General features: G+C 37.5%; 1 protein-coding gene across 15 annotated transcripts in view; it reads right to left on the minus strand.

Annotated features, from left to right (window-relative positions):
* The window catches only part of baiap2b (BAR/IMD domain containing adaptor protein 2b), a 50733-nt gene that overhangs the window by 6635 nt on the left and 21827 nt on the right, over positions 1 to 22271 (minus strand). For 4 of the 15 annotated variants that reach the window (XM_046854181.1, XM_046854185.1, XM_046854175.1 and 1 more), the window contains 11 exons: positions 19624 to 19635; positions 19128 to 19189; positions 17556 to 17627; positions 15898 to 16038; positions 11295 to 11447; positions 6917 to 7147; positions 5368 to 5569; positions 4605 to 4806; positions 4087 to 4155; positions 2641 to 2803; positions 1645 to 1682 (listed from right to left, as the gene is read on the minus strand). In XM_046854181.1, the coding sequence (XP_046710137.1) occupies positions 1645 to 1682; positions 2641 to 2803; positions 4087 to 4155; positions 4605 to 4806; positions 5368 to 5569; positions 6917 to 7147; positions 11295 to 11447; positions 15898 to 16038; positions 17556 to 17627; positions 19128 to 19189; positions 19624 to 19635 (1345 nt within the window). Of the gene's footprint in view, positions 1 to 833; positions 895 to 1330; positions 1409 to 1644; positions 1683 to 2640; positions 2804 to 4086; positions 4156 to 4604; positions 4807 to 5367; positions 5570 to 6916; positions 7148 to 11294; positions 11448 to 15897; positions 16039 to 17555; positions 17628 to 19127; positions 19190 to 19623; positions 19636 to 22271 lie in introns of all 15 variants that reach the window. The other 11 variants (XM_046854186.1, XM_046854179.1, XM_046854188.1 and 8 more) reach the window with 7 other exon arrangements.

The following is a 22271-nucleotide window of genomic DNA, read 5'->3' on the forward strand; positions in this document are numbered from 1 at the left end:
AACTATTCTCCTGGCTTTTGTTTCTTGTACCTCTAAAGAACTCAAAAGCTAAATGATGTGTTAGGACTAAAATACAGAAGACCAACATGGAATAAGCAAAAGCAAGGAGCAAAAAACAAACACAAAATGGAATGGGAGAACGAAACACACAATAAAGCAAAGAAATATAGAACTCTTTAAAAAAAACGAGGTATGAATTTAAACCCTGTAATTTGGCATGTATGTCGAAGTATGGGGAATTTGGCCATAGATGAACAAGAACATTTCTACTCTGCTAAAAAAAAAAAAGAACAACTTAGACTTATGCTGCATTCATGACAACTGTTCTCCACTCTGATTTGGAAATTCCCAAAGAGTTCAAGAGCAAACCTTTTACTTTGTATGTGATTATTTAAAAAGATTAAAAGTTGAAATTATATCCCCAAGCACACAATGGTCAGTGTTTAGCTTGTAATGTTGTGTATCACTGTTTTTCTTCCTGACTATTTAAATCTGACCAGACAGGCTTGTTTGTCTGTACTACTGTCAAAGCAAAGCCTAAGAAAAAAATCCAAAGGAATATACCAATATATTGGTTTCAATATGTTAATATTTCTATGCTAACAATTTACACTGGTACTCATATTATCGATATGAATTAGTCTTCAGATTAATCTCGATATTTTGGTGTTTCTTGTGAGGAGACATTAATTTAACATTTTATGGAAGGAGTCTTTAGCATCAATCCTTTGGAACATTTTTGTTGCAACAACTGCTTTTTTTGAGAGAGCAAAAAGAGAGATATTGATGTTTTCAAGAAAATGTGATGTTGAAACTTAATTTCTTGTTCTTACTGTTTTTCAAAGTCATGGATCTGAATCGTGGAGAAGCCAAAGCTATGAAAAGCAGACTTTCCTGTCAGAAGTCAGAAACATCCCAGTTAGTCATGACTGTAGCATTAGATATTTAGCTGTTCTGGAGCACTTCAGTTAAGGAACCAAGTCTTACTTGTTGTTTGTGTGTAACCAGTATGTATTATAATTGTAATGGTAATGACCTGCTCTGCAGTACCAAGCTGTTGATTTATTTTTTTTAGCAGGCAATTATTTGTCTTTTTTTTTGCATGCACGAATATGAACTTTATTTGTGTGGCACCGTCGTCACATGTAACTAAATATAATGATACAATGCTTGTCATCTATGGGAGAGGAGTTTTTTTTCTCTGGAAATCACAATGGTATATAACTACATGGGGTATGTCTAAGGATTTTCAAACCCATTTAAACAACAGGAGGTTTGACCTCCGTCTGTCCATCATGGGTTTGGGTGCACTGATTAGTCACCCGCCCACCTGATCAGGTTTTAGCCAACCGCTCCTCAACTTTCTATTATAGATGGCCACTCCAGCTGCAGGTCAAGCAGACAGAAGCTGTTGCATGCCACATTCATAATAGTTTGAATGATCTATGTGATAATTTAGTTGTAATACAACTAAAAAGTCAATTCATAATAGAAAATGTGAAAATGAAAAATACAAAAAGATTTAAACAGAATTTAAAACCCCCCTAATGCATGATATCATTTACTGATCCAACAATTTGGCAATACATCAATTGCTCAAAAATATGGGCTATGATTACACGCTGTAATATCTGAAGGTCTTACCTTGTTGGAAAACGGGCCTCGTAGCTGTCAAGCCCTTGCTGTAGGAAAAGAATAACACTGTGTCACTGATCTGCATAATGATGCTGAATAAGAAAACAGCTAGTCTGAATCTTAAATCCTCAGTCTCCCCTTTAAATAGGACGTTCAAGTGTATGAGATGCTGAATGAACACTAGGTGGCAGTAATACTGCGTTAAACAGGCATTACAAATTGTGTTAAGTGTGTACTACTGATGAAGTCAGGCCAGACTGAAAAAGCTCGAACACAGTGTACAGTGCTCATAGGGACACTGATGTAAACCTACAGGGTGTGGTACATTTAAACATTTAATCATTCCTCTGTCAGGACGAAACAATTATAACATACAGTATGTGTCAAAAGTGTGAAAGAATTAAGTGTTAATGAGGTTTAAAGTTTTGAATGCGTATAATATTGCTCTTACAATAATACATTATATTAGGACATTTCGTTCTCTCAGCTAAGTCTCTCAGGTAAGTCATCTAAGCCTCTTTACACACACACAGATACACACACACACACACAGATACACACACACACACACAGATACACACACACACACACACACACACACACACACACACACTACTGAGGGTAATGTTCTGAAACGTCCTTTATGCTAGCTGCTCTGATGGAGCTCATCCCACCTGGGTTGTTGAACGTGTGCAGACCAGCTGCAGCTCATTTAATTTCTTTTCTGTCTAATTCCTTATATGCTATAAACATTTCTGAAAATGTATGTACATGCATAGCCTGTATGTACACTGAAATTAGAAGGACTGTTTGATTTAAGGTCATTTTACTTAATAAATTGAAATAAATCTACGTCTGTATATAATTAAATTGACTGAGATACCAATGTATAATGAATACTGATCTCATAAGTAACTAAATGTATGGAGTATGGAAGCATGGATGAGTGCAAATAACACAGTATATTGTGCGTGTGTGTGTGTCTGTGTGTGTGTGTGTATATACCTGTGAGAATCCTGGCGTTGCCATGCTAAATGTTCTCTGATGTCTGCCCAGTAAGGCGTTCTGTGCCATTAGCCGAGAATTTGAGCTGTAATCGGGAGACGGAAGGACCACCGATTCCCTCTCTAGAAGATTTCCTGTGCTGGAACTTCTACCATGCTGAAAACTGAACACACAATTTATATTAGTCAACTATCAAATTATATATACATATGTCAAATTAGTGATCTATACAATGTAGATAATGAAGTAGAGGGTCTAACCACCCACTTCAAAGATACACTATAAAGACAAATGTACTGCGACACCTGACCTTTCCAGCTATATGTAGTTCTTCTTCATATTGTTACTACAAAGTTGGAAGCACAAAATTGTATAGGATGTCTTTGGATCTGGTAGTATTATATTTTCCTTTCACTTGAACTAGAAGATCCAAACCTGTTCCAGCATAATAATGCCCCTGTGCACAGTGAGATCTTCATGAACATACAGTCTACATGGGTTGGAGAGTGGAAGATCACAAATTTCCACAGGCACACTCTGAAATCTAGTGGAACATCTTCCCAGAAGAGTGGAGTTTATTATTACAGCAAATGGAGACTAAATGTCCTCTACATCTGCCTCTTTCAAACCAACTACCTGCATGTCTTCCCTCACCACATCCATAAACCATCCATTGGCCTTCCTCTTTTCCTCACTCCTAGTGGCTCCATCCTCAGCATTCTCCTACCGATATACCCCATGTCCCTTCTCTGAACATGTCTAAACCATCTCAATCTCACCTCCCTTTACCTTGTGTCCAAAACGTCCTACATGTGCTGTCCCTCTAATAAACTTGTTTCTAATTCTGTCCATCGTCGTCACTCCCATCGAAAACCTCAACGTCTTCAGCTCTGCTACCTCCAGCTCCACCTCCTGTTTTTTACTCAGTGCCCCTGTATCTAAGCCATACAACATCGCAGGTCTCATCACAGTTCTATAAACTTTCTCTTTCACTCTTGCAGATACTCTTCTATCACAAATCACTCCTGCCACTCTTCTCCACCCACTCCACCCTGCCTGCACTCTTTTCTTCACTTCTCTAACACACTCTACATTACTCTGCACTGTTGACCCCAGGTACCTGAACTCCTCCACCTTCTCCACCTCTTCTCCCTGTGTTCCTACTGCACACTTCACTGCTATCACACTGTCCTCATACATGTCCTGCACCACCCTCACATACTTCTCTGCCACACCTGACTTCCTCATACAATATCAATGTTCAAAAAGCACATACCAACCACAAACTTTTGTGCATATACGTTAGCACCATATCAATGATTTCTCCTAAAAGTATATTGAGTCATAATCGATCATATCTCTTCAGTTCTAATTTACAGGCGACCACACATTTTTGTCCATATAGTGTATTTGTGACTTTGTTTATTGATGTATTTATTGTTTTACCTGACGCCGAGTCGGCTGCCGTCTGTCTCGGGAATCACTCGGGTGTAGGAGAAGGGGAACCATCCTCGCCTAGTGTATACAAATACCAGCACAATTTGTGTGAGAAATATATCCTTAACTATATTAGTACTTGATTTATTGAGTAGAATGTAAACCGGCAGAATAAAACTGCTGAATCACCGCTTTAGTAAGACTTTCCCTTTTGTGTCTTAGAAGGAGTTTTTCATAAATAATAAAGGCTGTAGTGTTGAATTTACACTGAAGAGTGGCACATTTAATGCTTTTATTGACAGAGTTTACGATTCCCCAGTAAATATGACTAACTTTTGAGTTAATAGGGTTTCTGTACGAGTGCAGAATTTGTTTAAATAATCATTTTTTTTCTAGTCTAGTAAACAGTAAACAGTACTTTGTACAGTAAACAGGTTATACAGTTTTTGTTTGACTACATTTCTTTGTTTAAATAAACATATTTTCAGAGCAATGTGCCTAAATTGTTTTAGATATGTGCCACTCACATCCTCGTCTTCTCACTCTCTCCGTAGTGCCACCCATCCCGAGCCTCGGGCACCAGCAGTGTGATAATGTCGCCTTCAGTGAAGCTGAGCAGTGTGTTGTTTTCTCCAGCTGAGTGTGAAAAGATTGCCTGGACACGGGTCCGTCCATTCCTCTCCAGACCAGCTGCAACTGAGCTCGACCTAGGCAGTGTCTGTGTCTCTGCTGTATTCAATAATAGAAGAGTTTGAGGTATAGTAACAGTCGCTTACACTATGATAGAGCAGTTTTCACTGTGTCCACTATGGTATTAAACTATAATAAAGAATTATTCTATATTTAATACATCTGTAAGAACACACATGGGTCAAAATATTTACATATACATATATTTATATACATATTTTTCTCCTAGATCTTTGCTGTCAAAGCACCTGAAAATACCATCAGACACCAGCTGTGTCCTTCACCCACTTTTCTGGCTTTTTAAAGCCTGTCCTTTCTATTCCCTCCAGCTCTGGCCTGTTTTCATTAAGCATGTTTGGACTCATATTGCCAGAGTGCAAAAGAAACTGTCTTCTAATGAATAAAGAGAGAATGAGAAAGGGTAGAATTGCTGCAAACAGTTACCTGCTTTTATTTGGAAATGATATCTGTCCTTAGATATCTCATCCAGTTTAAGGTATAGCCAGTGGCTGGAGATAGCTAAAGCCTTTCCTTTAGTATGTGTAAAACAATCAGGTTAAAAAAGAAAAAAAGGGTTTTCAAAAGTCTACATGTGCTTACCCAGAGTGCTCTTGCTCTTGGTGGGTGCCACTTTGCGGACAGGCAGTGTGTTGGAGTAGATCTCATTGCTTTGCCGGTGGACCTGTGTTGAGGCTGGTTTGCCCTGTGCAGCTTGGCTATCTATCCAGTGCTGGTAGTCCTCTCCTCCATGTGCCCCAGGTGCTCCATTCAACATTGGAACACTTTCCATTCCCATCATTCTCTGAGGAAGGCAGCAGAAATGTGCCAGGTCATTAGGGTCCTTTATTGCCATCAGCATTTTCTTATTTAATAGCTTCTGCTTAGTTTTAGATCTGCTGACATTTGCGAATAAACATCTTCTGATATAGAACATGTCATCAGAATTGTTAGATGTTTCGAACTGTACAGTTTTTCTTGTATCTTCTATAAAAGACGTTCCAATGAAGTCGATATACTACGACAGAGAAGTGTCATCGTAATTTATGCAGGAAGACTGCTGTGGGCTGAAATTGTGTGTCAGATTTAAGCATGATTTAAAATACAGTGAGGAGGGATTACATTTTCTTCTTTGTTATAACCCACTGTAAGTAAAGCTCCAGGGTTAGTTTTTACCACTTAGAAAAGAAGCAGAATGGATCCCCTTGGCTGTTCTAAGTAAAACTGGGTAAAAGTTATCATTTCACTATTTAATTAAGTTGCCTCTAAACCACTTGAGCTACTCGTTAAGGCCATAAAAACTTTGTGTAGGTGCAGCAAATTTTTTTTCTTGGTTCTCTGGTCTTCTCTCACCTCCCAGAAAATGCTGGCAAGTGAATGGGGTACTTTAAGTTGCATCTAGATGTCTGTATATATATGTGCATGGTACTTCCAAAATGTGTTCAAGCCTCACACCCAGTGTTTCAGGGATAGGTGTCATATCCACTGCAAAACTGACCAGGATAAAGTACTTAGAGTAGACGAATGAATAAATAAATACATAAAAAAATGAATACATGAATAAATGAGTTTAGACAGACAGAGTCCAATGTTCAATATCTATGTTAAAAGGATCCTCATTATACACACACACACACACACACACACACACATATATATATATATATATATATATATATATATATATATATATATATATATATATATATGTGTGTGTGTGTGTGTGTGTGTGTGTGTGTGTGTGTGTGTGTGTATAAAATGAGTATCCTATATATATATATATATATATATATATATATATATATATATATATATATATATATATATATATATAGTTTTTTCCCCTAACCCTAACCCTAACCCTAGTGCTACAGTATATGATATAGCACATGTGCAGTTTTTACTCCTATGACACTATGATTTGACTATTGTGCAACATACCAGAATAAACATTAATTGTTTCCACCAACACCAAAGATTTTAGTATTCAAACCTATAAAATGTCCATTACACCAGACAGCTGGACATATTACGTGTACCTTGTTTGCCGGATTTGTCATGTTTTCCTCGAAAAAGAGTCTCTATTCTTCTACTCTATTAAGTCATGAAGTTAACCTGGTCATAACCAATTTGAGCCATGTCCTTTACTCACCTGTTGGTTGCCCATGAGAGCAGCCAGTTCAGGTGAAACAGGTAAAGGTTTGGCTCCTGGTATGGGATCTGAGATCACCAGATTAGATTTAGGGGCATGCTGTTGTCCGGTTCTCAGTGCTCCCCCTGAACTCATCTGCTGTGTAAGAAGGACAGCTCGGTCTGGGAGTTTATGAGGGTCAGAACATGCTTGCTGCCACGTCGGGATCTTCTGCATCAGCAGGTCTTTTCCCTGAGCACAAACACAAATGTTTTCAGTTTTTGCAAATCTATCGTCTAGTGGGAGGAAAAAACGTCTAAAAGATACAGATGACCAGCTTTATTCACAAATAATACACCAAAACAACCCCAAAGGAAACTTTCCTTCTATAGAAAAAGTCCTATATACACACACACACACACACACACACACACACACACACACACACACACACACACACAGAGCCCAAGTAAGGTGCAAGCGTGCTTTACTCCACATTGATTAGGGCCTTTGATACAGAGAGAGTGATAGAGTGATCCCTCTTCGCTACTCTCAATTACAAAAGCACAGACATCTGTCTCTATTATACTCCTCTAAAACACAGAGGCTTTGCTCTGCGCTGTGCTACTATAAAGCAATGAAACATCAATCTTACACCTTAAGACCTGCTTTGTCTGTTCCCACTCCACCTTCTCACCACACACACACACACATATACCCACATACACACACACGGCCAGATATCACTGCATTACCACACACTATTCTTGGCCCCAGGTCCCAGTTGGGCACTGAGACAAGCAACTCAGAGCTCAGGAGCACAAACTTGCCTATGCTGCACAATGAGAGGAAAATTGGATTTTTGCAGGTTGCCCATAGTGCAAGGACGTTTAATTAATGCCATCTTTGTGTGCAGTGCATAAATGGGAATAATAACGCCTGTCCAGTAACTCAGAGCACCGCCAACCTTTTGCAGCTGCCACCTCCTTTAAGAAGCAATGTGCAATGTTTGGCATCCTCCTCTGCCTGTGAAGTCAGAATCGCAGTGAATTCACTGACAAATCCTTCCCTACTCATAAACCAATTTGTACTACAAATTAGTTGTTAAACTGAATAGGCATATGTTATTCGGAAAAAAGAGGAATGTGCTCATTAGTAGGATACGATTACAGATATAAAGAGGGGCACCTGAATTTTCCCCTGCATTTCTTAAAATATATATCGATCCTTCCCTTTGCATTGTCTTTTTACACGCTGATCTATTGCAGACTTTTCCTAAATAGCTCTATTTATATTCAGTTATATATTCAGTTCCAGTCGAGAAATTAAAATGTAAAGAGCAGAAAAAAATATTGAGACTTACAGTGAGAAAAAATGAAATACTGACAGCAGACTTGCAGACAGACAAACAGACAGAGAGACAGACAGAGAGAGGAACAGAGAGAGCACACCTACATACTCCTTCTATGAGTCACACTCGAAAGGTCCTCCTGCTGAGGCAATTATCACCCACACTGCCAGCCTGGGCACCCACATGGGCACCTGCAGAGGGCATCGTGACCAACCTGGCCAGGGCACTAATGGCCACTTGTGTGTGTTTGGAGAACAACCGTGCAAGGACAAGGAGGGAGAAGTAGGACTTGGTGATGCTTATGTTTAAAATTGACATTTTGACGTCATTGTCCAGAGCGAATTGTTTTGTAGTCTATATGAAAAAAATTAATCCTAATACTAGTTTCCTGTGGCAGGAACTGAGAATAACAACAGTCTAAAATCCCTTTCAGGGGAAAATCTGTATTATGGTGCAACATATTATCAAAGTTATATCACAATAAAAATATCATAGCTATCAATCTTTTACAATAATAATAATCATCTCTGTTGTCACTAATGCTCACTACCAGAACTTCAATATTTTCACAAAAAGAAAGTTTCCCCATTGACTTCCTATTCAGATTATGCAAATCATCATTGCCTCTAGGACTGACATATTTAATATAAATATATTACCAAAAGATTGTGGTACAAACAGTCCTAATTATGGAAATCACATTTATCACTATACATTTATGGCTGTATTGTGTATATATAATATAGCTTCCAACCTAATTATACAGCAGCTTATAATAGCACTGGATTCAGCACATATTATATTGCATTGTATTTTTTCTTCATAAATATATTGTGGGTGACAGTTACTTGTGCACACAACTTAATGTAGCCACAAGATACTAAATCAAATTCACAGGGATGTAGGCTCTTAAATCATGCTTCTAATTGGTTATTTTGGGTTGATAAGTTAATAAAATAATTGCATCAGTTTTGTTAATGCGATGCCCTCTGCTGTAAAGAAAACATGCTGACATTTTGAAGGATAAGCTGACCAAGCATTTGTCTGCTACATTTAATCATACATTAGGTGGCGTTCAAAACTGCATCTATTAAAAAGTCAGTCCTAAAGATAAGCAATGTCTCGGATTGAAACTTTTTTGGACAATAAAAAGAATCACAAGAACCTGAGACAGGTCAAATTTCAGACTGTACATAGCATACAATAAAATAAATAGCATTTGGAAGATGTCCTTATTCAGAGCAACTTACAACTAAACAGTTGAGGGTTAAGGGCCTTGATCACCACCTCAGTGGTGGTTTGGTGATGCTGGGATTTAAACCCATGACCTTCCAAACTAAAGGCTTAACCACCTAACCACCTCAACCTAAACATAGTGATAAAGCATGTTGTTAGAAATATATCCTATTAACTATAACTATTAATTAGTGTTTGTCTCAAACACGCTTTTCAGACATGTCTTATCGAGAGAAATCCATCATGCTGTACCCATTATTTGCTTGGTTGGCCTTGGTGGCAGACAGTGATTAACCACCTAGTAGTCTGAGTGTGTCAGCCGTGGGCGACGGTGTGGAGATCCAGAGATGATGCTGTCTCTGTGGGAAGATGGTCTGTTCCTAAAACGGTACTTTGTTCCTGAGACTTTTCTGAACTTGGGACTTGTACAAAGAGACCTAAAGGGGGTGTGCTGTGTGTGTGTGTGTGTGTGTGTGTGTGTGTGTGTGTGTGTGTGTGTGTGTGTGTGTGTGTGTGCGTGTGTGTGTGTTTGTGTGTGCACTAATTCATTTTTATCAATAGTCTCAAAGTCATTATTATTCTCTCATCTTTTTCCTTTTTTTTTCATTTCTTATTATTTATGAAGAGAATAAAGAGTTTGGAATGTGCCTTAGTTTTCTATTCAGCCTCTGATCCTCCTACAACCCCGTTATGTTCAACCTCATCTCAGTCAAACACAGTACAGTCTCCATCAAGCCATTTCGTCTTCCTACGCATTCATGTGCACTCTTTCACTCTCTCATCTATAGGGTTTACTGTCTATCTGCTATGTTCTTGCAGAAGCGGGCCACACTCCCTCACTGTCTCGTCTCTCTTCCTCCTTCACACACCTTTCCTCCCACCACTCTGTCAATCAGTGATACAGCAGAGTGGGCCTCATACAAAATAGAAAAAAGAAACCCATTCACTTAATACACCCCCTCCACACACACACACACACACACACACACACACACACACACACACACACACACACACACACACACACACACACACCACATCCGTGCTCATCAATACTTCACAGCTCACCCTTATTCCCACACAGTCTTTATAACACAATGTATGTGTCTCATAGCACATTGGCTCTGGCCCATGTCTATTCATCTGCTCTACCTAGTCTTTAATTAAATCTCGTGCTCAAGATAGGCAAGACCAGTAATATAAATCAGGAGCTACTGAGATTCTCAGGGAAACAAGTTTCATTGTGTTAATGTAGCCATCTGTCAAAATTTCATGTGCAAACAAAACATCACATATGCAGATTATTGTAAAGCAGACATTTTCACATAATTGGCAAAGCACATGCTGCTTTATAAAATGTTAAAGAGAGGGGATTTTCAGGGCTGAAACAGCTGATCAGTGAGTATAGTTTTCTCAGACCTCCAAACATTCAAGAATACCTTTTGTACATGATGAAGAATAATGTAAAGTATATAAATGTGTATATAAATTTTCATTACTTAGTACATTATTTAGAAACTCTGCCTTCAGTCAATGTACCTACTGGTATACTTTATTTTTTACTAAACTACCACCACTTTAATATATTATTTACAATAGAAAAGATTTATGAAATGGTATATATATATCATTCTTGGTAGTGGATCCTGTTAATTTGTATATATATATGTTTTTTGTAGCAACCTAAATTTAAAATTTTCAATGATTGCTGGTTCAACCTCAACCCTCAAGCGTCCCCCCCTCCCTCTCTCTTTTTCATACAGCAGAAGCATGATGTGATGAAAGCAAATGGACTGATGGAACATTCCTCACCTTGGTGTGGTAGGTGTTGCTGCTCTTGGCTACAGCGCACTGGCGGTCCACCAGGAAGCAGAACCTCCTCCTCTCCTCTGTCAGGGCGTTTTTGTAGCCCTCGGCGATGTGGTGGTCCAGCTCGCTCTGCTTGCTACTGATGGCCTCCACATACTGAATGAAGGGAAGGTGGAGTGAGGCCGAAACAAGACAGTCAAGCCTGGCCTTAAGCTTTTTCTCAAGACAGGCTGACAGGAAACTCACACTTTCAAACAACATTCATGCAAGCTTGGTGGTACCTGGCAGTGTGAATATGCAACATACAGCATTCCGAAGCTAAATGAGCCACAAAGCTGGAAATGGATGCATTCAGTGAGCATGGCTGAATATCAGATGACCCAAAAAAAAAGAGGTTAAGTTGCACTGATGTGTTCAATGGACTGTTTAACTTAATGGTCAAATATACAGTAGGGTATGAGGTTTTACATAAGTAATGAAGATAAAAATGTGACACTTCTTCCCTCCCTCCCTCTCTCTCTCTCTCTCTCTCTCTCTCTCTCTCTGGTGTCTTAATTTATGTTACAGATTACTTAAGAGATTGTTTGGCTAAAAATCAATGAGTTTGATCCTGTTTGGTGATTTTAATATCTACAGCACAAAATTAAGAACGGACATCTATTCTAAACTGTATTAGTTATCAATAGTTCTGTCTGGAGTTTTATAAAACATTAGTACAGGTACCGGTATTGGACTTTTGCACTCTCCTGTACATTGACGTTTGGCAGTTGATTGTTATTACTAAATATGTACATGTATGCAAACTAACTTTGAAGCTACAGTGTAATGTCACTTTGTCTTGTGTTTTCAGTCAACTGAAAATGGAATCTGAGGGAAGCCAAGCTCCCTGCTACTCTGTTGGCCATAGCTCCATGTCCTTCAACAAGGACATGCCACAGAGGTGTATTCCAGCAACACATGCCCACATCAATAGACACGCACTCACACACATATATACCTCACCCGAGCCAGGTGTAAGGCTCATCCTGAGCCAGGTATTTGTGTGTGGAATATTGTGATTTCCACCTACCAAGTGTTAATTAATAAAGCGGACTCACTAAGGTCACTAAAAATAGTTAAAGGTCATCATTATCCCCATTAGACAACACAAAATCTAAGAGATCATAAATCTAATAATTTGTATTTGCTCCCATATTCAATATGTAATATACATACAGACTGTGCAGATTGGGTAAACTTAAAAAATAAAAAAAATAAAAAGTTTTAAACTATCAGTTGTGTTAGAGAATGTGGGGTGAAATATTGATGTCATAGCACTTTGAGGAATTTCCACACATGATTGTGACAATGCAGAAGCCATCAGGGTACTTATTTACACAACAGAGCATGACAATGCCAGTCAGGATACTATTTTATCCTGATCTGTAGCATAGTTTTAAGTAAACCACACCCATTTTACTTAAAGTAATAAGCATACACAAACAGAGAAGTAACCAAACACCGATATCCCTGCCTGCAAATTATTTGCCTCCATTGAAGCACTGTATTGTAGATAAGTTTCACTTCCACTGCATTTAATCCAATGTATCCATTAAAAAGCACGTCAAAGTAATTTCAAGGTCTGTTGTCAAATCCTTAAAACCAGTATCTAATTAATACAAGAAATTCACTACAAAAGAAAATCTACCTGTTTCAAGTGCACATCAGGGTATATTAAGGTTAATTTTAGTCCTTCACAAATTGTCTATACAGCTGTATAAGAATGTAGATCTAGACAGACGAACTCAGGTCAGACTGCTTGACATTTAGACCCCACTAGGGAGCTGCCAATCAGAGTGATTTAAAATACAGTAAATACACATATCACCATCACAGCAGAGCACGGGCTCAAATTAAGAGCAAAAGGCTAATACAGTGTAAAAAACATAGTGAAGAAGCAGAACTAGGATGGGGCATCCAAAAATAAAATATAGGAGTCATGGAGTCGCTGTAGAATGGCCAGTGCTATGCTGGGTGCACATATTTTCCACTAAATTGATGCAATAAGGTTTTGATCCAAAAAACTTTGATTTTTGAAGCTATTGAAATGTTAATAACATGAATTTCAAAATTATTATACACAGAAAGATTTCACTGACAGTTTTACATATACAGACAAACAATTATTACATATACTGTATATAAATTATCAAATAATGTATATAAAAAAAAATATATATATATATATATATATATATATATATATATATATATATATATATATATATATATCATATACATAATATAATTATATTGGACATTTGGATTTAATTAGAATTAATTAATTTAGAATCAAATATAATATTTATCAAATGCTTAATGAAAATAAATAAATGATTTCAACGCAATAAAATTAAATAAAAAAGTGTACAATTCTGAGCTATAGATAACTGACGAATTGAAATTTTTGTACTGTTTAATAATAAGCATCTAAAAGAGCTCTCAGTCACAATTTTCAATGATCTGTGAAAGAATCTTGAATGATAATATGCAACTCAGCAAATGCTTTACACACTTAAAAATGCTGAAGTAGCTTTTTAACTCACCTAGTCATCTTTTAATATATACAATTATATGGAGGATGATCCTAGGCCTCTGAAAAGCATGATAAATTTGAGTGTGCTTATGTGATTTTTTTATTTTAAAGCAAGCACGTAGCAAATATTAAGACTTAAATCCTCTGGAAAATCTGAGCCTTTGGCTCTGAACCTCAGTCTGCTTTGTTATGTTTTAATTGTGATATACAGTACAAGATCATCCAGTAAAGACATTTATGATTAACGTGCCTTAAGCTTGTTTCTTATAGATTACTGAGGGTTGGGATAAGAGAGAGAGAGAGAGAGAGAGAGAGAGAGAGAGAGAGAGAGAGAGAGAGAGAGAGAGACATATCAGTGTCATTTAGTCATTACATGAGGAAAATGTGATCTCTCTCTCTCTAAATATGGGACTATACATTTTTATTTGTAACTATTTATCTCTGTAAAGCTGCTATGGGACAATGTCCAAAGTCAAGAGTGCTATCCAAATAAAACTGAACTGAAGTTTTAAAGTGAATATCTCAGTGGCAACATTCAGCTGGTCCTCAACAGATATAGTGATCTTTTAAATACAAAAACTACATTCATAATTATGTCTTGTGTGTGTGTGTGTGTGTGTGTGTGTGTGTGTGTGTGTGTGTGTGTGTGTGTGTGTGTGTGTGTGTTCACACAGGCTTAAATGTGACCGACTGATCTCTTCTGACGCACAGCAGAGTCACATCCTTGTCATGTAAAATTCATAAACTGATTTCAGACTGAGCAAACACACACACACACACACACACACACACACACACACACACACAGTGCAGATTGTAAATTTATGCAGTGTAACTCAACTGCAAGTGACATACAACAAGTTTAAAGGAAACATGAGCCAGAGAGAAATGAAGTACAGAAAAGGTCTGTGTAAGTCTAAAACAGACACACCCACACTTACACACACTTTGAGTCTTCTCCCAGAGGAAAGATTTTAGAGGTTCTCACCTGCTAATCAACTTAAAATTGCTGGGTTTCTGTGAAACAGGAAGCTATTACAAAAACCTGCCAGTTCCAGATATTGATTGGCTAAAGCGTTGCATCACAGATAGCTGTACCACTGTAGGACTCAAGTCCAAGGATCTCTTAGTAATTACTTTATACACAGTGCCCAAACTCCCCTTTCCACATTCTTAACTTTGGCTAATCACATCTAGTCTTATAGAAAGCAAGCTCCTGTGCATGATTTTGATAAAGCACATGCAACATTTTAAGTGTAAAAAGTTCCACACACTGTTAATACTGCTGTGTAACAGTAGGCTACATATTTGGTCCTGACATAAAGGCTGTTCTATTACAGATACAAATAAACATAATTATAAACCTGCCAAATTACTAGGAGTGCCATGTTGAAAGCCAGACATTATGTTTTACAAAAGGGGCCACAATAGAAATGGAGTTTGGACCTTGTAACACCTACAGTGTTCTCTCACTACATATACTACACTCATACTCTTTTTTATTTTTCACACTAAGTCTCTACTGAGGATGCAAAAAGCTCAAATTCTATTCCCCAAAGAGTCACACTACACAAAAACCTGAGGGCAAGTTGGCAAACCACATCCTCCTTTCACCTCTATTCTTATATAACATGACACCTGTGGAGTATTTCAACAAGCACCCAACAGCCCACGGTCTTGCACTAATTTGATTGGACAAGAGTTATTCCTCTTATCCAATCAAATTCCTCATATGTGATAACTAATTTTTCATGGTAAGCTTGCAGGAGTTTATTTTTCCACAGAGCAGATCACTTACAAGCCTAACAAATAGTTGTTGCCAGCATAGCCCAAGATCAACTAAAAAACGCATTAAATAGAATACTGATCTACATGCTATAAACAGGCTTCAAAAGAATACGCACATTCACGTTGCAAGTACAAATCCAGCTGGGAGGCCAATACACGCTGGATTTAAACCTGGCCAAAACAGGTCAATCGAGCTTTTTTGAAAAAGCAGGACTGACTATTTTGAGTGGGTGGCATCCTTACCTGCATCTCATTATCTCTGTACTTGGAAGCGGTCTTGCTGCCCTGTTGGCTTTTCCGCCGCAGTTTTTTTAACTCTGCCTGGCACTTCTCCAAACTTTCTCCTTTGCTTCGGTGCTCCATCTGGTATTTCTTCAATGCGGCCTGAGGAACAAAACCACAAGAAACTCTTTAAATTTTCTTTAAAGGTTAAAATCCTTACAATCCCTTACACTGCTCACACACTTCTTCTTACCTGCTTTCTTCAGGAGTGGGATAATAATAAATCATTTTAATAAAAAGCCTCCAGTCATATATACAGATACTTCCCATGATTGTGATTTACACAAGTCAGTGTACACTGCTGATAGATAAATATTTAATATATATTATATAATGCCACTGAAGCATTAGTGAGGTCAGGTGCTGATTTAGGTTGAGGAGGCCTGGGGTGCAGTCAACCAAAAGGTGTTCAAAATAGAATTAAAGTCAGAACTTTATAGCAGGCCACTCAAGAACTTCCATTCTAAACCATGCAAACTATATCTTTCTGGAGCTGGCATAGGGACACTCTTATGTTGGCAGGTTTAGGGCTCCTAGGAATTTTAGGGGAATTTAATGCTCCAACTTAAGAAGCACATATAGCTGAAAAAGGTCATGTCCTAATACGCACACACACACACACACACACACACACACACACACACACACACACACACACACACACACACACACTCCATATTTGCTATATTTTATGAAAATATATCTAAAAAGCACAGTTAACTATTTTTATTATACAAAAAGTTCACATGAAAAAAGTACAAAAGAGGTTACAATTTTGCTCCAATAAGTCATTACATCTTCACCAAATATGTCTCGATCACTGTGTTGCATAATTTTAAACTCTGCTTATACACTACCTGAGAGATTATCTAATGAAAACTAAGGGTTTTGGGGAAAATATAAATCTGTGCTGATTTATTCAAATTCACATTGTTACAACCTTTTTTCTATTAGATGCAATACAAGAATGCTGAATGAGATAATAAGTTAAACAAATATGGGAAAAACGTTTAACGTATGCAGCAGTTTTCCTTTGAGGTATGAGTTATGCGAATAATTACGCACTGATTCATAATTAGAAAACTATAGTGTTTATTTAGGAGCAGTTTTATTCTGTATTTTGTGAGCTGGAACTTTACCTATGGACTAAATACCTGATTGAATACATGTCATTTCAGATGATCCTTTTTCCAGAAAAAAACACCATACCAATACTTAGCCATGGGAATAAACTCTAAATGCATTTGTCTCTTTTTGAATATCACCAGAAACCCTGAATGCAGTCTCTCTGCAGAGATGTGCTCTTTGAAGCTGTTACACAAACCCACATAAATTGAACCATCCAGACTGCTATTAAGTGCAGTGCACACAGATAATAAACAGGTTTATTAAATAATATGGTGCAAATAATGTACATATCAAATACGCACTGAATCCACCTCATTGGGATAAAATGATTATTGTGTGAAAAAATGTTTGAGGCTAAAAGCTATTAAATACCTAAAATGTGATTAAATGCATGTGGGGCACTGTTAAATTATTCTATTGAGCCCATTGCAAATTTGGAATTAAAAATGTCAAAGGAATACTAATTCTCTGAGTGTGGGTTTGTTACCTACATTAAGGTAGCGTGCATCCAGCTCAACCTTCTTCTCCAGTTCTGTGAGGAGCTCGTTGTGGAAGGATTTCAACTAAGAGACAAAATCATACATATATTATGTAATGGCATAGCTGTTTATCTGTCTTTCAGTCTATTATACATATACATGGAAACCGATGACAGCAGCAAATGAGACAGTCAACATACAAAGAACACCTTTTCTCTTTTTTATAAAAGATATATACTCGGCTGGGGTTTTGAATATGACAGTGAAGCGAGCTCGCTGAATCAATGTCTGTTGGAAATTTCAGAGAAACCTTTCGATGTACATACATTTTATCCTCATCAAACCGCTCGGTGAGACCTTTATTGCTGTGGATTGGGGTGGGGTCACTCTGCAAGAAACCACTTCCATTCAGAATGGAAATGTTTAATCATAGGATAAAGATGACACTAAAAACTTTATTGATTTGAAGGGACTCTTCTCTCCAAGGGGGATAAGTGGACCTACACCATGCCAGCTAGATAAATAAGTGTATATTATACACTTACAGAGCCATAATAGAAATCCACAAATTTTTCTTTAATCATCACCAATCATTGGCTCATTGACTCATTTTAGCATGTACACCTTCCATATATTGATATGTTTTTAATTAAAATGACTGCAGCTTATCTACTGCTTTTAACAATTCAATAAGTCCTTGTCTAATCTGCAGATCAATGAGTAAGGGAACATATCTGCCCTGAAAAATTTTGGGTTTCATCACATTTCCTGTAGTGACACAAGTCATGGTAGTGAGTCTAGTGCTGGTATGAGTGTATTACAGAGCTGCTGAAAGCACTCAGAGAAGATCAAATGCCTACAATTGGTTAGCATCATTCTAGGAAAAAATCAAAGCCCATTCTTCTCACCAAGACCTCACCACAGCCTGACATGGACTCACGCAGCCACTCAAGTACCACTATCCTTCAATACTGTAACTAAAATCATAGCAGCTAGGCTTTGCTAAATCAATGGCTACTATAGAGCATTAGGGCCAACTCTGTGAGAAAGCAGATATCAGACAGGTGTACTGGTAAAAGCATCCACTTTCAGAAGGTTAAACCTGCATCATTTTAGTTAAAGAAGAAACAGAGAACAGTGTATGTTTAACCTGTGTCACTGTGTGACACTGAGTAGAAAAGCCCCCAATATCTTTTAACCTGAGGGTGGATAATACTAGATAGATATGCACCATTGTTCTGGTGACATTTTGAGCTGGCACACTATTCTCTTTCACTACTGCTGAGCCAGATAAGAGCCTCCAGATAAAGTTCAAATAAAGAAAAAAAGAATACAAAAAATTGAGGGATTTAATGATGAGTGCACCACAGTGCTGTTGAATTCTTGATTCTTATTGGACAGATGTAGTTTTGCAAGGCTTATTTCACATTGCTATGAGACATTATTATAACAATGTTCTTAATTAAAAAGTATTTAGTTAGCATTTGGGGAAGGAGTCTCCAGTGTCAGAAACTTGTTAAGTTTTCTACCAGGAGAATTAAAATGAAAGACTTTTCATATTCTTTGTAACATTCATTTACACACCATGTCTTCCAATTGCATCTGGATCTGTCTGTGGACTTCGGCCATCTGAAAGAGTACATCCCCTACACAGTCAAGAGAGATAGGGGAAAATGTGTTAAAGCCCTGATGTGTGTACACATGCTAGACTATCAACATGCAGTAGAATCATGCGAGTACACAGCTGTGTAACACAAATATACAAAAAGAGAGACAAGAAAAGGAGGTAGAGAGAGACTGATCGTTGAAGAAGTTGGAAATTATAGATGAAAAATGAACGACAGACAGCAGCGAACAAGCACATATCAGAAAATGGAATCAGAACATGTATGATAATCATAGCAACAGAAGCTTATTGCAGTAGCTGGAATAAAAAAAACGAAAAGCAGCACGTTAATATCAGCAGCACACTGGTTTGCATAATGTGGTCATTAGTCAGAAAGCAACACAGCCATACGACAGTAATACATGCAGCCAGGAGGTGTGTGATCTCGGTGTGTGAGGTATGCATGGTACCTACACGCAGCTTCTTCTGATAATGCAGTGCATTGTAAAATAAAAGGAACAAAAGAGCTGGGTTGAGATTTTTACAAAATAAAATCCCAAAGGTACAGTACAGCAATACACTTGGGGACACTATGAAGGTCAAATGTGTCCCCCAGGGAAAATACAACAAACACATTGAGTAGTGACACACATCACCCCCACCTATTTCCCTATAATCACAGCCAAATCTGTGTCAATATGGACCAGAGAGGGATGTACCTTAGATAATATCTCTTTCTGCAACTTTTTAAATATATTTATTAAACATCCAGGAAGGAATTCAAAAAACGTTACAATGTGAAGTGTCAAATCCGTGAATTCCTGACATGCTACAAAAAGTTATAAGCATATAGTGCTTGGGGAAAACCCATCTGATATCACTGTGGCTAAATTCTTAAAAATTTCCAAACAACAAAAAAAAATTGTGAAAAGGCATACCTTGACAACTCAGCTATATAAAACAAAATATATAATTTACTAAAACGATATGAAAATCTTTCATCTTTAATGAATCTCTTATCTTATCTCTTAGCTAATCTTTAATGAATCTCTTAAGTTGTATTTTGTCATTACTGATAGATAGATAGATAGTACTTAGTGTGAATTTCAGGTTTTGATTTAGATGTTGGATGACATCATGAAACAGACGTAATTATTTCAGTTTGAAGTTAAATTCCTGCTTCAATCGTGTTGAAGAAACATGCAAAATAGAAACATAACTCACTTCAGGCATGTAGCTTTCTAAACTATATATAGCAGAAAACATCAAGATGTTACTATGATGCGGGTTTTTCCAGGACACCAAACATACTCTACACAGCATACTGTGTTAAAAAGGTATTAAAGTCCTGTTTATGTTTCTTTTAATGGTTAACAAATTCCTTCTAAAATTGTATGCTCTATAAAGAGTCATTTAGGATTCCCCCACTGAGTAAATCTTTTTTTAAGGGTTAGAGATAACCTTTTAATAGACAGCAATACATATTTAAATAATTAACCAAACATAATTATATATAAAAATATAATTCTCACTCAGAGCTCTATTTAGCAATTATGACTGACTACACTAAATATCACCAGGGAGAATGTATACAATACTAATCATGTCATCATGTTAGAGATACAGTACGGCATTAACCGGTGCTGAGCTTTCTTCCCGAGATGATCCTCTTATCCTTGTCTGAGTCCGTATTAACCGGGATTCAGCCAGTCCAACATGATTTTTTTTAAGAAACAACCATTAGTACACCCCCTTGTTCCTTACAGGACAAGGTGTTTACATACATGGCCATGATGGATAACATGCACAAACACACACACACACACACACACACACACACACACACACACACACACACACACACACACACACACAGACACCCATTCGCATCATGAACATGGGCTTTATATCTCTCTACCTCCAATTCCAGGTTGAGTCACAGTGTTTGGTGAGTATGTTGTCTTAGTGCTAATGCAGTAGAGATGTCACAGAGCAGTGTAAACTTAATGCACTTCTACCTCCTGCCAGCTCTTTAGTCCACTTCCAAACCCATTCTTCCATACAGATCAATGCGACAGCTATGCTACTGTCTAATGTAAAAATGAGAGGTTGAGATGCTCAGGGTCACACACTCGCACAGCTTTCTCTCTGTCGGCTTTTATCTGTTTACTCAGGTCTCCTAACACACACACAGTAATTGGAGGCTTGGACTAAGGTCTAAATCTTTCTGAATGTTGAGTACACAGTGCACAGTGGGTTTCATAAAGCATGGCCTTATGTGTCGCTATTATTCCTTTACACCAGGTCAAATCCTGATCCGAGCCTTATAGTACTACACATCTAATCAGCTCTGAAGCTCAGAATAAATCTAAGACAGCGTGTGTATGTGTGTGTGTTCACAGATGAAGTACAGCGTAGAGCTTAGTGTTCATCACGGAATATAAGAAGCGGCTTTATGACCAATTCACAAGTTATCTGCCTCACAATTCTAACAGAACAGCCACAATTCCTGTAAGCATGTAACTTACATCTATTTAAATTCTATTTTTATAACAAATGTTTACTGCTCTCATGTCTCTTTTCTACATTTGTAAGTATTTGCATTGTAATTACACTCACCCCCACCCCTTTGCACTGGTATTGCTGTATATATGGGAACTGGTTTTGTCATTGTTGTTCTATTCCCACTGGAAGGGCTTGTAAGTAGTAAGTTGAGCCAAAACACTGAATGAAAAGCCATTTACATATTTCTATACTTCTGAAAGTGAGAATATATGAACGTTTACATCTTTTTCGATGAACAAAGTTAACAGAGTTACACTGGATCCCTCTATCAGATGCACACCTAATGCGCATATGGGTATGTTTTGAAAAGTTGGAGGAAATTAGATTATATGGAGAAAACCTTCATTGACATGAAAACATGTAGACAGTCAGAGCCCAGAATGAAAACCCGGGACAGATCTTATATCAGAAGTTATAAAATATTATATTAGAGTTGTAAAGATTTTGACTGTTGTGCATTAGGAACTACAGAACTTCAAAATTACTGTTTTCATGTGACCAATCATTATACATCCTTTTGTTATATACAATAAGATGCATAAAAAGGTGCATTTAAA

The sequence above is a fragment of the Silurus meridionalis genome, chromosome 7 (genome assembly GCF_014805685.1).
Source record: "Silurus meridionalis isolate SWU-2019-XX chromosome 7, ASM1480568v1, whole genome shotgun sequence".
NCBI classification, from domain to species: domain Eukaryota; kingdom Metazoa; phylum Chordata; class Actinopteri; order Siluriformes; family Siluridae; genus Silurus; species Silurus meridionalis.